This window comes from Crocodylus porosus, unplaced genomic scaffold, assembly GCF_001723895.1.
Source record: "Crocodylus porosus isolate Cpor-Errol unplaced genomic scaffold, CroPor_comp1, whole genome shotgun sequence".
NCBI classification, from domain to species: Eukaryota; Metazoa; Chordata; order Crocodylia; family Crocodylidae; genus Crocodylus; species Crocodylus porosus.
In genome coordinates this window covers 4,473,652-4,487,402 of record NW_017728926.1, presented here as the reverse complement: position 1 = coordinate 4,487,402, position 13,751 = coordinate 4,473,652, and the positions used below count along the sequence as shown (strand labels likewise).

Genomic DNA, 13,751 nt, shown 5'->3' with positions numbered 1-13,751 from the left:
GGTGCTCTTTCCTGCTCAGGCAGGGGGTCGGACTAGATGATCTACCTAGGTCCCTTCCGACTCTAGCTACTATGAAACTATGAAACTATAAGGCACTTTGAGATGCCAATCCAGCCCTTCTGATATTAGCAGCCAGGGATATGCAATGAAACAAAGGCAGCTTGGTTTTGCAACTGCCATATTCCAAGCTTAGTGGAAGATCTGATTATTATCAGTGCAAATTTTCTCCGACAACCAGAAGCAACAAGGATGGATACTGACTTTGCGGAAGCATTGGGACTAATTGAAAGGCATCAAAAGTCAGAGGCATCAATTTGAGAAAAATTCACCCGCGGATAGCAGAAGCTAGAGCCATACTTCGCACAGTTTTTGTTCAGGGATCAAGAGCTAGAACTAGGGCATGTGGTTTTCAACATGGGCTGGCAAGAAACAGAAGGAGAGCATGGAAGCTAAGGAGAGCTTTGTGGAAAAGGTGCATAGTCCTCCTAGTTTCCTCTTTTTTTCTCTCACCTGCAGCTCATATGAAGTGGTCCAAGGGAGCAGCCACATCTGATGAAACACTGCTCTTCAGCCCCACAGCCACTGTTTCTGTGATATGAAAATCAGACATGTCACTTGGCTCCTAATAAAGCCAGAAAGCTCACTTGTCATCAACCACTGCAGCTGACAGGGCCCCAAAAGACTCCTTCATCTAGTCATTTGAAGTTGGTGCAGACAAAGGAAGCTACTCACAATCCTTTCTCCATGCTCTCCCCTTTATTTGTAGCCCAGATTCCAGACAGCAGCATGATCCAACACAGAGCTGCTGCTCCACACTCATTCTCCTTAACAGGGATTACCCTCTTGACAGATGAGCTTCATTTTTCACAACATGACAGTCCCAGAGCAGCTGTGATTCTGACTGTACGCAGCAAGAGGAGATAGGTTTTCCATGTTGATCACTGTATGAATCAAAATATAGAGGGAGAGACACTAAGATCATATTGACTGGAGATAAGGGATCCAAATCAGATCCAAATGTGTGGGGAGCTGCAGGCCAGAGGCATGTAACCCCCCGAAACCTGGATTTGGGAAGAGGGCTCTGTGGTATCTTCTGCAAATCCCACACAGGGGCTGAAGTAAACAAAGTACATTGAAGCTCTTCCAGGACCTGCTGGGGCCAAGAGGGTTGGGCCCTGCGGTTATAGTAAACAGTGAGAATTTGGGAATGCAGGGGCAGGGGGTGCAGTAACACATGCCTCAAAGCAAAGGACACTTATGCTCTGAGACTTGGACATGAACCCAGCATTAGGGCTACAAATCCAAACCACACAAATTACCGCTCTCTAGAATTCAGAAGCCAGTTAGCACCCAGGTTTGAGGCAGCGTGTGCAGGTTCTTGCCAATCCAAATTGCGTCCTTCCCTACATAGGCTTTGTACAACACCAGTCTGTTCATCTAGCAGAAAGCAGGCGTGGTGTCACATCAGCTTTTACAGCTAAAGCCTGGTATTAAGAGAATTGATTTACACCTTGCCATTTCAAAAATGCAGCTTACTGTCAACACATGACAGGGTGTTTTTTTAAGGGTTTCAAAGAGGCACTTTAGTTCCTATCCATTATCTATCTTTCATCTAGGGCTTGCTTTTCTTCCCCGTTGCCTCTGGCAGCCTTGCACCAAGATTATATACTATTTGAGTGAAACACTTGAGCACAATTTAAGAGAAGAGGACCAAGCTCGATAATGCCAAGACCAGTGCAAAGTTTTGCATACAATATGGTTCAAACACCAATTCCTTTTAATACCTGATAAAAACTGGGGCAAATTTAAAAAGGAATGTTAAACTGGCTTCCCATCATGCTTACCTATGGGAGGGTTGATCTTAATTTCACTGTGATTCTTAGAGCTTTCCCCCCCATGCAATAAAAATGTGTACTCCAAACCAAGACCTTCTGTGCACCTTCCTCTGAATTTCCTGATTTGGGTTCTGAAATAGAAATACTTTGTGAAAAGTATTCAGTTCTCTTGGTACTTCTGACCCCACTGCTCAGAAGCCCAGAGAAAGCTTGCTCTCTGGAGATTTCCAGCACTAATTATGTTCTTCTGGGAGCTCATTGGACTTGAACCTCAGAATCCTTTGATGTTCTCAATCACTTTGGGTTTTTATACACATGCTCTGGGAGAGTGTGTGTGTGTGGTGGGGGGGAGTGCTTTAATTAGAACAGCTCCAAGAAGGACTCTAATTAAAGCACCCAGCAGGGGTGCGCAAAATATGGCCCACGGGCCAGATCCAACCTGTAAGGCCATTCTAGCCAGCCCATGGGGCCCCTAAAAATTTTTTGAAAATTAATATTTCTCTGCCCCTGGTTCCTGTCAACAATGACAGGAACCAAGGGCAGCAGGACCCACGGGAAGTCCAGCAGGCTCGCACAACAGCAAGGCCCACCCAGCCCCGGCCCCCCAGCCAGAAACCCTGGGAGGGGCTTCTGGTCTAGGGCCACATGGCTGCCCCGCGCCAGAATCGCAGGTAAGGGTGAAAGCGGGGAAAGGGAGAACCCTGGGCAGGGAAGGAGCCTGGGGAAATGTAGCCCGGGGAAAAGCTAAGCGTGGTAAGGGAAATTGGCCCCTCGCCTGCCCCATGCTGCTGCCACCTGCAGCCCATGTGAGGCTGCCTGTGCCTGCTCCGGACAGCCCTGCGTGGGCTGCGAGCGGCTGCAGCAGGGAGCGCTGGCCATGGGGTAGGGGAGGGACTGCTTTTCCCCTCGCCATGCCCAACTTTTCCCCGGGCTCCTTCCCTGCTCCTTCCCAGTGCAGAGGAAAGCAACCCTTCCCTGCCCTGTGGCCAGCACTCCCTGCTGCAGCCACTTGCAGCCCACACCGGGCTGTCTGGAGCAGGCAGAGGCAGCCCCAGGCGGGCTGTGAGTGGCTGCAGCATGGGGCACCGGCCATGGGGCGGGCAAGGGGCCACTTCCCCCCTCCCCACGCTCAGCACCACCTTGTAACCCAACCCTACTGACAGCCCAGGCCCCGTACTGGCTCTGGGCTTGCCTGTTGGGGCTGTGCATGGCGGCATGAGCTGAGGCCCCCACCCCGCTTGCCGCACTGGGCAGTGTTTGCCACTGCTGTCTCTGTGCTACCCAGTGCACGAGCAAGCTCTGGGCAGGTAGCAGCAGGCAACACTGCCTGGTGTGGCAAGCAGGGGGCCAGAGCTGCTGCTGCCACACGCAGCTCTGATGGGCAAGCCCGGAGCCAGCATGGAGCCCAGGCTGGCAGCAGGGCTGGATTACAAGCTGGTGCTGAGTATGGTAGGGGAAAAGCGGCCCCTCACCTAACCAGCACCTAGCACTGTAGCCACTTGCAGTCTGTGTGGGGCTGCCTGTGCCTGCTCCAGACAGCCCCGCATGGGCTGCGAGCGCCTGCAGCAGGGAGCGCCAGCCATGGGGTGGGAGAGGGGCTGCTTTTCCCTGTGCTCAGCACCAGCTTCTTCCCTGCTGGCAAGCAGGAGGTCGGAGCTGTGCGCTGTCCCCCGCCTGTACCGCAGGGCTTGGGGGGCACTGGGAGTGAGTGGGCGGGGAGCCAGCGGGAGCATGGGGCCTGTACCAGTGTCCTGGGGCCAGCGCCAGTGGGGCCCAGAGCAGGGTGGCAGAGGTACAGGGTCCTGGCTGGCAGGGGCTCTACGGACCCGGGTCAGTTCCCCCCTCTCCCTGCTGCTGCAGCCCAGCCCAGCTCCACAGACCCCTGCCAGCCTGTGCCTTGCTTTGAGCCCACCAGTACTGGTCCTGGGACACTGGTCCCAAGATGGTGACCAGGAGGCAGGGCACCTGTCAAGGGGCAGGCACGTGTCAAGGGGTGGGGCTAACCATGGGGCCCTTGACAGCCTGCCAAAACTGGATAAGCGGTCCTCTGCCCAAAAATAATTGCCTGCCCCTGACCCAGAGCATCTTGTACATCAGAGTCACTGAGCTGAAAAATAGTGGCAGGGGCACTCAAGCTTTAGTTAAAGCACCCCTGCTGCCATTTTTCAGCATGGGGATGCTGATACACGAGACGCTAAGAGTCTGCTGCAGCACAGTAATTACCATGCTCCAGCAGACTCGATTAATCAAATCTGCTCCAACATGCTGTAATTACAGCTCATTGGAGCAACCTCACTGCACTTCTGTATGTGTCCTTTGAGCCCAATCCTGCAAGATGCTGCAATGTGTAACAGCAGTCTCCAAATCCAAAGGATCTTTGGGAAACTCCAGTCACCTCACACTATTGCAACCTATACCTTTATCATTCCCTCATGCAAACCCTGCCAGGTATTTGGCATAGCACATTTGCCCTCTTGGTTTTTTCACAGAATGCACAAGGATCCAAATGCAACACTGATTTCCTTCATTTTTCCACGACTTTGGCATGAGAAGAGGCAAACAAAGAAGTCATAAATAAGGATGCACTTCCTGTTTGGGTCTGAGTATTCAGAGAGCCAGCTACTTCCTCCTAAGTCTTTCAGGGACCAGATATCTGTGTCTGCTAAAGCAGGATGACTGTGCATCTGGAATATGTACCACAGAGAAAAGACAAAGTAAACAGCTCTCTTGGCAGTATGTGAGGCTCAGAGGTTGCTCTGGCCATGGGCTTGAGACACACTTCACTTAAGAATTAAAATAACTTGAAGATGTAAACAAAGATTTAATTGGGTTTTGCTGTTTTAAAGAGGTGATAAAAATGAATGCTGTACAGACACAGTCCAAGAGGCATGAAGAATGATTTTCCTGCCACATCCTATAATCTCCCCTGTTGCTCTTCTCTAGTTCCAAGTATTCCAAGGCAAAGGTTATTTTCCTCTTTCATTCCAGTGAAGGACAATCTGGGGTCAATGTGTCAGTGGTTATAATTCTGCCTATCTCTACAGACCTCAATGAAGCTATATTAAAATATGAACAGTAAGGATCTCACCTGGAATAGTTTGCCTCTTAAATTTGTCAGTGCCATGAGAGCTGAAAAAAGCAGACAAGGAACCCCTTTGAACAGCAAAACAAAGCATTGTCTGATTTAAACCATTCTCAAAGAGTGAGAGCAAGTGAGCGACACTCAACCTTGACAGAATGTGCATGTCTATCCCACCCCAGGATACTCAACCTAGACAAAAAGCTGTACAAGAGATCTTGTTAAATCAGCCTACTTCTGCAAGATTTCCCACCCGACTTTGCACTGCCAAGAAACTAAGAGACTTCACAGAAGCATTCATAGCATATTACACCTCTGGATCTTCACCCAGCACTGCTTTTTCATGGGTAATCACAATTCTGTAGACCAGCTTCCCAGTAACTGAGTGGGAAGTGCTCCTTTTCAACAGATGTTTCTGCCTCCCCACCAAATGGGTCAATGTAACAGGTAAAACTAGAGCTCAACTGAAGGAACTGGAACAGCGCCTTGTGATTTATGGGTTGATTGCCCTGTTCCATTCTTCCCCCTCTGTAAAAGTCCTTTTCTTTTCTTCTCCTGGCCATCCCCACGGAAGTGCCTCAATAAGGCACATGGTGTCGAGTGTGCCACTAACACAAGCTGCTATTGTCCTCCCCTTTCTGTCTCATGCTGTTCCTGCAAAAAAGCTTACAGAGGAGTAAAATAAAGGCTAATCCCCTATACTCCAGAATTTGACCTTTTAAAACCAAAAGCACTGACTGCGGGTCCCTGCTGTGAGGGGGGTACACTAGTGGAATTTACAGATATATGCTCTTCCTCTCCAAAATAAACCAGTCACCAAGAAAACGTGCACTTTATTTTGAAAGCTGCAATCAATTATAATTTGGGGATTTGTTAAATGTTTCCAAATGTGGCAGTGCTCGATGCCTCTCAGGTTCTGCACAGGGAGGCACCCTGTGTTTATTTGATTATTTTGCGTGACAGGAGATAGGAGGAAAAAATGGCAATGGACTCTTTTAAGAGTGTTTATTTCCTAAGGAAGCTGTCGTCTCCCATTCAAACACACACCCAGCCAGCTCCTTTTGTGGAGTGTATGGCAACTAGGAATTAGCTCAGCTCTGAACCTTCCTAGTTCAGAGGACAGGAGATAAACAGTAATTTTAACAAATGGGTTTGGTTGACAGATGTTGAAGTACGACTGTGTGCACACATCCTTTCCTAAGGGCTATGTCATTATAGAAAAGATTACCCCTTGAGTATTCTGGAAATATTAGTTAGCTGCAAAAAGCAAACCAAATAAAGATGCAAATTAGATTTCAAACAATCCATAAGCAAAGCTTCATCTTTTTTTCCTCCATCTTAATCTAAAATGTAGATTTAACACTTAACCTTGATTCAGCCCCACAATGTTAAATGATCAACAGGTTCAGGCTGGAATGCTTCATTTCCTGTAGGCAGATGCAGGGAAGGTGGATGCAGTGCCAATCAAGTACTGTACCAGCTTTGTCAGCAGAATCTGGAGTGGCTACAAATTCCTTTGCACATCTGCCTCAATGTAACATGAAACAAAAAACAAGGCTCAAGGAAATTCACACCCTCCTGCAGTCTCTCCAGGCTATGAAATATACCACTCCAGATCTCAAGAGCACAATGTACACAAACAGTACACAGAAGCGGATGCTGGACTATCGGCATCACATTGCTCACAGCTCAGCAGAACGTTGTGTCTCTCTCTGCTATTAAGACTTTCTTAGGAACACTAAAACAGGACAGGCCACCCCGTGGGCTTTCATCTGTGTCACTTCCGTCTGATGATGTCTTTGAAACTGACTGAGATACAGGGACAGTAAAGCTAGGAGTGACATCAGGCCCTTTGCCTCTGTGATCAGAGATGAAAGAGAGCTGCAACACGTAGGCACTGGCGTGGGAACCTATCCTTTTCAGGGAAGCAAATACTGGAAATCCCAAAGCACTCCAGGGGAGTGATTCCTGACCCTATGATGGTCAGATCCTGCTACTGCTGCTTGGATTGAGACCCACTATGCCTGGGGAACTGCTGCATTTAAATCACAGGCACTATCAGAGGAGTGGGATATGGGCTTTGTGGGAGGATGAATAGAAAGAACGTGTTCTGTGGTAGCCACTAGAGGACACCGTTATGAAAAAGGTGAGAGGTCATTTTGGGCCCTCAGTCACTGCATGCTATCAGTGTCTTTGATACAGAAATAGAGAAGGTATTGGCACATGCACAAAGGCCCAAAATAGCTCCAGAATCACATAGGGCCCACATGGCCTGAAGGGTGGCTGCATACATGGCCATCTTCATCTTCATCCTCTATGTCTGGAACAGCTCCTATGCATGAACCTGGTAGGTAAGTTTAGAAAAACCTGACTGGGCCATTATAATGAGGCCTTCTGCCACCGTATGCCTTGTTCATCAAACTAGTCAAGCTTTGCTCTAGAACCAGAGAGCATTTTTCCATCAGACTATCTGCTCTGGGCACTTAAATATGTTCCCTGAGATTTCCAGCTTCAATGGAATGCAGCTCATTATTAAAACAAACTTTTAGTTTCAATGACTGATGCCACAGATGAGAAGTTGGTATGGTATGACTAGAAATTCTGGTATCCTTGGGCAAAATTAGCTATCTTTGACCTTTTAACTTCTGCCACCCTATCCTTATATCCTTAGATTAGGTAGAATTCCTTCCCTGGAGGTGTCAGATGGCAGGCAGGGAAATAAAAAATCTTTTTTGTTGTTCTGCAATGAAATTTAAAATCCAAAATCAGCTAAAATTCGGCATCTTCAGGAATGCTAGCTGAGCTACACATCAAAGAGCTACTCAGCACAGTTCACAAAGACACTCTCATGGACCCACAGGGACAGCCTTCCATCTTCAGCTCCCTCTGTGCAAAAATGAAGTTTATTTCCTACCTATGGGGACTTTTTACCTTCTTGTACCATCTATACCTTTTCCCAGAGCCTGACAAAGGGACTTTGATCCTGAAAGCCTGTAGAAAAGGACAATTTTCTTGTGATTTCCCAGTTGGTATAATAAAAGGTATCATTTTGGAACCAAGTGTTCTAGTTTTTGTGTATGTCTTCTTGGCTCAGACCAACACAGTTACCAAGTACACCCCTAAGACAACTGAGTAATTAGACACAGAACCTTTTATCTTCAGAACTCTGTGATCAAGCTATGGGCTGGATGGTAGTGAAGGTAATTCACTACCATTTTAAAGGGTTACATGAAATAGCCATGGGGCTTCAACCTAGAGCCTAACAGATAAGTAGCCCCATCACAGGCAAGTACCCTGCAATCCAAACCCTCTTCAGTAGAGTCTCAGCAGTAAGCATGCACATTTTGGGAAGCACAAACTAAATTCATGTAGGTTGCCTAGTCTCTGGAGAGATGTTGGCTGATGAGAAATGAAAAGCTGAATACAGACTTATGCAACAGTATTTTTGTGGGACCTCCAAGTTGTATTTCTTTGTGGTCATGTGCCAGTGCAGGTTATACAACTGCATTAAAAGCAGTTTGTTAAAAAGTCATAGAAAAGGTGAGAGAGTCTAACCTCTTCCATGAGGGTGCAGGAAAGGCAGCATCTCCTTGCTTTATTCTCTCTACCCAGGGGATAGGATCTGCAGTCAATGTAAAATCACTCTGTGCACATAATGGAACACAGGAGACTGTATCTGTGCTATGGACAGGATTGCTGAAGCTCAGCACTAAGCACAACCCAACTGTGCAAGTAGCCCATCCCAACAGAACAGAATGATAGGGTGCAAGCTTGGGAGGCTGTTTGCTACCAAATGCAATCTCCATTTCTGAAAAGAATCCAGATCTGAACACCATATAGTACGGAGGCAGCAGCCAACCACCCCCACTGGTATAACCGGGCATTGGATGAAATCAACATTTTAAATTACCAAGGAAATGCATTCTCTCTCTCCCTAAGAGTTTACACCCTCCTCATCCCCAGGAACAGGTGGTACTGGGACCTGACTACTGATCACATCCCAACTCCATTTTCACTTGCTGTTCCATGCAGGAAGCCTCCAGCTCCCTGGCAGGAAGTACTCCCATTCCTACTGACTGCACACACTGGGTAAAGAGCAAGCTGCAAACACTGCTGAAAGTCTTCACCAGACCAGAAATTCTGGATCAACGTCCAAGTTATTTCTAAATGAAGCATAAATGCCTTTTAATCACTTCCTAATTGATACATGTAACAATATATTAAAGTTCCAGAAAACAGATGTACCATGCAAAATGTAAATAAGCAAGCAGACACAGCCACTGTATCATAGCTGAATGGGAACAGGATCTCTCTGCCCTCTTGAAATACAGGTTAAATTGCTCATTTTCTCTTGTGGCAGACAAACTAGTATAGAAATGTGTGCACTCTCTGGATTCCCCTGTCGTCTTCTAGCTGTTCTGACCACAGAAGCTGAAATGTAAAAACTGCTTTCCTGCCAGCCCAAATCTTTCCCTACATCTAGTCCTTAAATGGTTGATCAACCCACTGGAGAGAGAGAAGACCAACTCCTGACCAAAACTTCCCACACCAATTAACCATCTTCCCTCTGAAAAAATGAAGTGATACTCACTTCAATGCTTCAGCTTCCTTTAATTCACTAAATTAAACAAAATGCAACACAATGCTTCCATTTAGTTTCCATTTTCTCTGATAATGTTCCATATCAAACACTTCAGAGGAAGGTGTAAAAACATGATAGCAGACAATTATTAAGTATTTTGCCTGTAGGGGAAATTTCTTCCAATCAGATAGTGGCTGTGGTTATCTTATACCATGCAACATAATTCTCTCTCCCCCAAGTGACACAATTGAGAATTATTTCATAATCCAGACCAGCCCCCTCTTCCACAAGAATTCCACAAGTTAGTTATGCATTGTGCAAAAAAATAGTTCTGATGATTAGCTTCAAATTTGTTAAAGGTTTGTAACACATGGCCTGACTTTGACTCACCACTCTAGCCTGGTGTTTTCCAGACTACCCACCAAATAAATGAAATGGAATAAAACAGATTAAGCCCTTTGGAATAATAGCAGCAGATCTTTTGCACTTTGGTGTATAAATAAAGCATACAGTAGTATTCTGAGTGTTTGGCCAGCTTTGCAGTGGTAGGTTTCTGTTGAATAGCAGACTAGCAAACAGAAAGAGGTGTATGAATTACAGAATATAAAAGAAGTTCACTAGCCTTGAAGAGAGACTTTGTGTATCTGACAAGAGCTAATTAAACAACATTTAACAATTCAAAGCCCAGAAAACCTGGACAGAAGATAGAACAGCTCTAGCCAGTCCTTCCCAATGCAGACTCTGTCAATGTTTAAACAACACCTACAAGTAAAAACTGTGCTCAGACCATAGCTAGAAAGGGCTTAACTATTCATGTGCCTTCTTCACTGGGGATGGCCCACTGCTGCGCTCACACTGGCTTTTGTTCCTGGCTGAGGTTCTGTTCACAGGAAACAACCTTTGGGCTGCTTTGTTCAACCCAACCTTAATCAGCCTCCTCCTCTGGTTCCAACAAATCTCTTCAGCTGGGGGTGATCAGAAAGAAAGGCCACTGTACACCATGGAGAGATAGGGCTGCATTCACAGCAAGTCACGATAAGCACTTCCTTTCCAAACATCCCATTCCCCAAACATAACAAACAGTAGCCAGAATACATGTCGAGCAAATTAACGAAACTGGACAAATAAAACAGAAGCTTGCACAGATAAAGGCAGCTGAGGTCAGCAACTGAACATGGCAGAAGGCATCCTTCAGCCCCTGTTCCCTCAGCTTCAGACTCAGCGTACAGTACAGGGAAGGTTTAAAGCACAGGCCCCAAAGGCTACTCACCATACTGACAGCGGGGTCCTTGGAAACCAGACGGGCACTGACACAGCTGAGCAGATCCTTCCATGCAGTTTCCTCCATTGAAGCAAACGCCATAGCTGCAGGCAGCTGCTGGAAGGAAAAAAGAAGTAGCAATTGTGTTGGTCATAGTCAGTACATACAGGATCATGACTTATAAGTTTGATCATACTGAAGGCTCAAACCTCTTAATAAGTTTAACCAGCACAGAAACTTTACACAACCATTAAACAAAAGGTAGCCCAATGTTGGCTAAAGGCAGCAGCATCCAACAAAAGCCAGGAGTTCAGAATTTCTTATGTAGGGAATATTGATGTCTTCAAAGCTGAAAAACATGCAGGAGTACTGGCACCTGGTCCTGTAAGAAACATCACAAGCTTGTTCTAAATCTAATCTCACTGAAAGATGATTTTAACCAGTGCCCCAGTTTTCCCACTGACCAACCTGTGGCATGGGTTCCTCAATGAATTAGAGGCAATAATACCATCCACTGAATCATAAGCATTCCTTTCTATAGCATGGATGAAGGGGCGTTCCTGGGATGTCTCCAGTGTCCACATTGATCAGATTAACCTTCTTTGGTTTATGAAAGAGAATATGACAGGGGGTGGAGGGAATATGAGCCATAGTGCTTAGCCCCTATCCCTCCCCCCCAGAAACCCTTGGGCTAAATTAAAACTGAATAAAAGGCTAGCATTCTCCATTCTGGGCAAGTCCCACTGCAGGAAAGGATTTCTAAAAAAGAAGACACTTTAGAAGGAAATCTCAAAAGCAAGTTTTTCTTGCACTCAATGTTTAACCTATCGATGTTCACCAGTCAGCAGCTCTACCTAGAGGGTTTAAAGCTATAAATAAGTATTCAAGCACATTTTCCTAATTTGCTCACTTGCCAGGAACTCAGACATCACAGGTTGTTCTGTCCCTCTCAGGCAACAATGACTGACATTACCAATGCCAAAGCAGGAGCCAGGCACTCCTTTCAATCTTTAAGCCATACTAGAATGCTAGTGATGTCCATCATGAGAAAAACATACCACCTTACACCACTCGCTTCCCAACTCAAATGCCTCTCCATTCTCTTAGAAGTGATTGCAGCCAACAGAGAGGAGCTAGCACCATCTCCCACTAGAGTACTTGTTCTGTGTTTGAATTTGCAGGGACATTGACTTTTCCTACTGGAGACCCAGGAGTTTAGAAACAGATAAGCTGAGCTCTGCTTCTCACTCCATCACTAGGCAAGCTACTTCATTGCTCAGCATCTCAATTTTTCTGGCCTTACCTACACTAGAAGGAATGTGCCAATAACAGCTACACTGACAGAGCTATATGGGCAAACCCTTCTGGGGAAAAGGCCTTGTGCTGGTATTGTTTGTACTGGTTCCTCAGATGAAACAAGCTATGCCAGCACGGAGATTTTTTGCCCATGTAACTGCCTCTGTGCTAGGACTTTTGCCAGCAAACTATGTGGTGAAGGGGGTGGTATTTTTCATGCTTCTGGCTGACACAACAATAATGGAAAGCCTTTTAAGAATGGCCACATCCCCAATTCGTAAAATGGAAATAATAACCCCCACCTAGCTCTCACAGGCTCTGAGAAGCTTAACTCCTTAGCGCTTGTAAAGCACTTCAAATAGCTAAATAAAAGGTTTTAGGAAAGTTCACAGTGGTACTTTTTAGGCAATATATTCAAGGACCACATTCTGATGGGGCCCGAGTACCCATGAATGGCAGATATTTTGCACTTCTCCCAATCCTGCACTAGGTATGTTCTGTGGAACAAGCAGAAGGTAAAAAATAGATCCTGCAAAATAATCACATAAAACAACTCAGATGACTGGAATAACCATGGTCAAGAATGTTCTGCTTAAAGTAATAGTTTATCTGAGGTAACTATACTAAAATACTAAGAATTCAAAGGGGTACTTCTGTGACGGTCCAAAATTTATAAGACCCAGTTGTTCCCTTGAACTTGGTCCATCTGCAGTGTAACAGAAACCATGGCACTAAACACAGAGTTGCTGACAGCAAGTAGCAATTTCTATCTTCTGTAAACTTCCTGAATTCCGTGCATAACAGCAGGGCAGCTGATTTCTGCGATCTTAAAGGTCTCAGTTCATTCTGCAAAGGAGCTTCTGGTCACAGGAGTGAAATGTGCACAGAACACCACAACAGGATTGTTCTGTGGCAAACCCCAACCAAGAATCAGAGCCTGACCCCTACTCACTGCAGGCTGCCCTACAGCACCTCTACCCCAGAGTTAAAAACTCAGCATCCCAGACAAATCCCACCACAGTGATTCGCATATAGACCCAGAAATGCTACGTGTAGTTTTTGTTGGATACAACAGTCTTCTTCATTTCCTGTCCTTGAACATTGTTAGTGTTGATTTACGCAGTTAAATAGTAGGGCTGTGCGAAATTTCACCGGCTGTTCGATTCAACAGTTGCAACTCATTTTGAGCTCAAAACAGCAAAATTGAATTGAAACAAAGGGCTTCAATACAGACTGGAAACAAAGCAAGGCTAGTCAAAACGTTTTGAAAGCTTCCAAGTGTTTTGAGTTTTGAAGCAGCCAGCAGTGAGGTGGTGGGAGACAGCAGAGAAACAGGGCTTCGCTCCCAAGAGCAGCCAAGAGCACAGCTCTGGCTCTCCCCATCTCCCACTGCCAGGCTGCAGGAAGCTGATCACAGTGCAGGGGTAGGGAACTGAACCTGGGCTGTGATCAGACTGGGGAAAGGAACTGAGCCCAATTACTCAGTTCCCCTCCCCAGCCCTATGATGCTGAGTTCATCTCCCCAGCCCAATCATGGGGCTGGGGTTAGGAACTCAGTCCAGTTGGGCTGAGTTTGTTTCCCCAGCCCAATGATCGGGCAAAACTTTGAAACAGCCTCACTCTTTCAACAAAGCAAAACAGTGAGGCTGTTTCGACTCAAAATGAAATTCAAAACAAAACACTGTTCTGTCCAAACCT

General features: G+C 46.2%; 1 protein-coding gene and 1 long non-coding RNA gene across 3 annotated transcripts in view; one reads left to right on the top strand and one right to left on the bottom strand.

The window, feature by feature from the left end:
- Nucleotides 1-12,868, top strand: part of LOC109314221 — a 17,499-nt gene extending 4,631 nt beyond the window's left edge. The window contains exons 2-3 of the long non-coding RNA XR_002102249.1: nt 607-610; nt 12,858-12,868. This is a non-coding gene — a long non-coding RNA (uncharacterized LOC109314221). The remainder of the gene's footprint in view (nt 1-606; nt 611-12,857) is intronic.
- MEGF6 (multiple EGF like domains 6) overlaps nt 1-13,751 on the bottom strand; it is a 313,131-nt gene that overhangs the window by 225,243 nt on the left and 74,137 nt on the right. The window contains exon 4 of one of the 2 annotated variants that reach the window (XM_019541243.1): nt 10,767-10,874. In XM_019541243.1, the coding sequence (XP_019396788.1) occupies nt 10,767-10,874 (108 nt within the window). The remainder of the gene's footprint in view (nt 1-10,766; nt 10,875-13,751) is intronic. The other variant, XM_019541244.1, reaches the window with a different exon arrangement.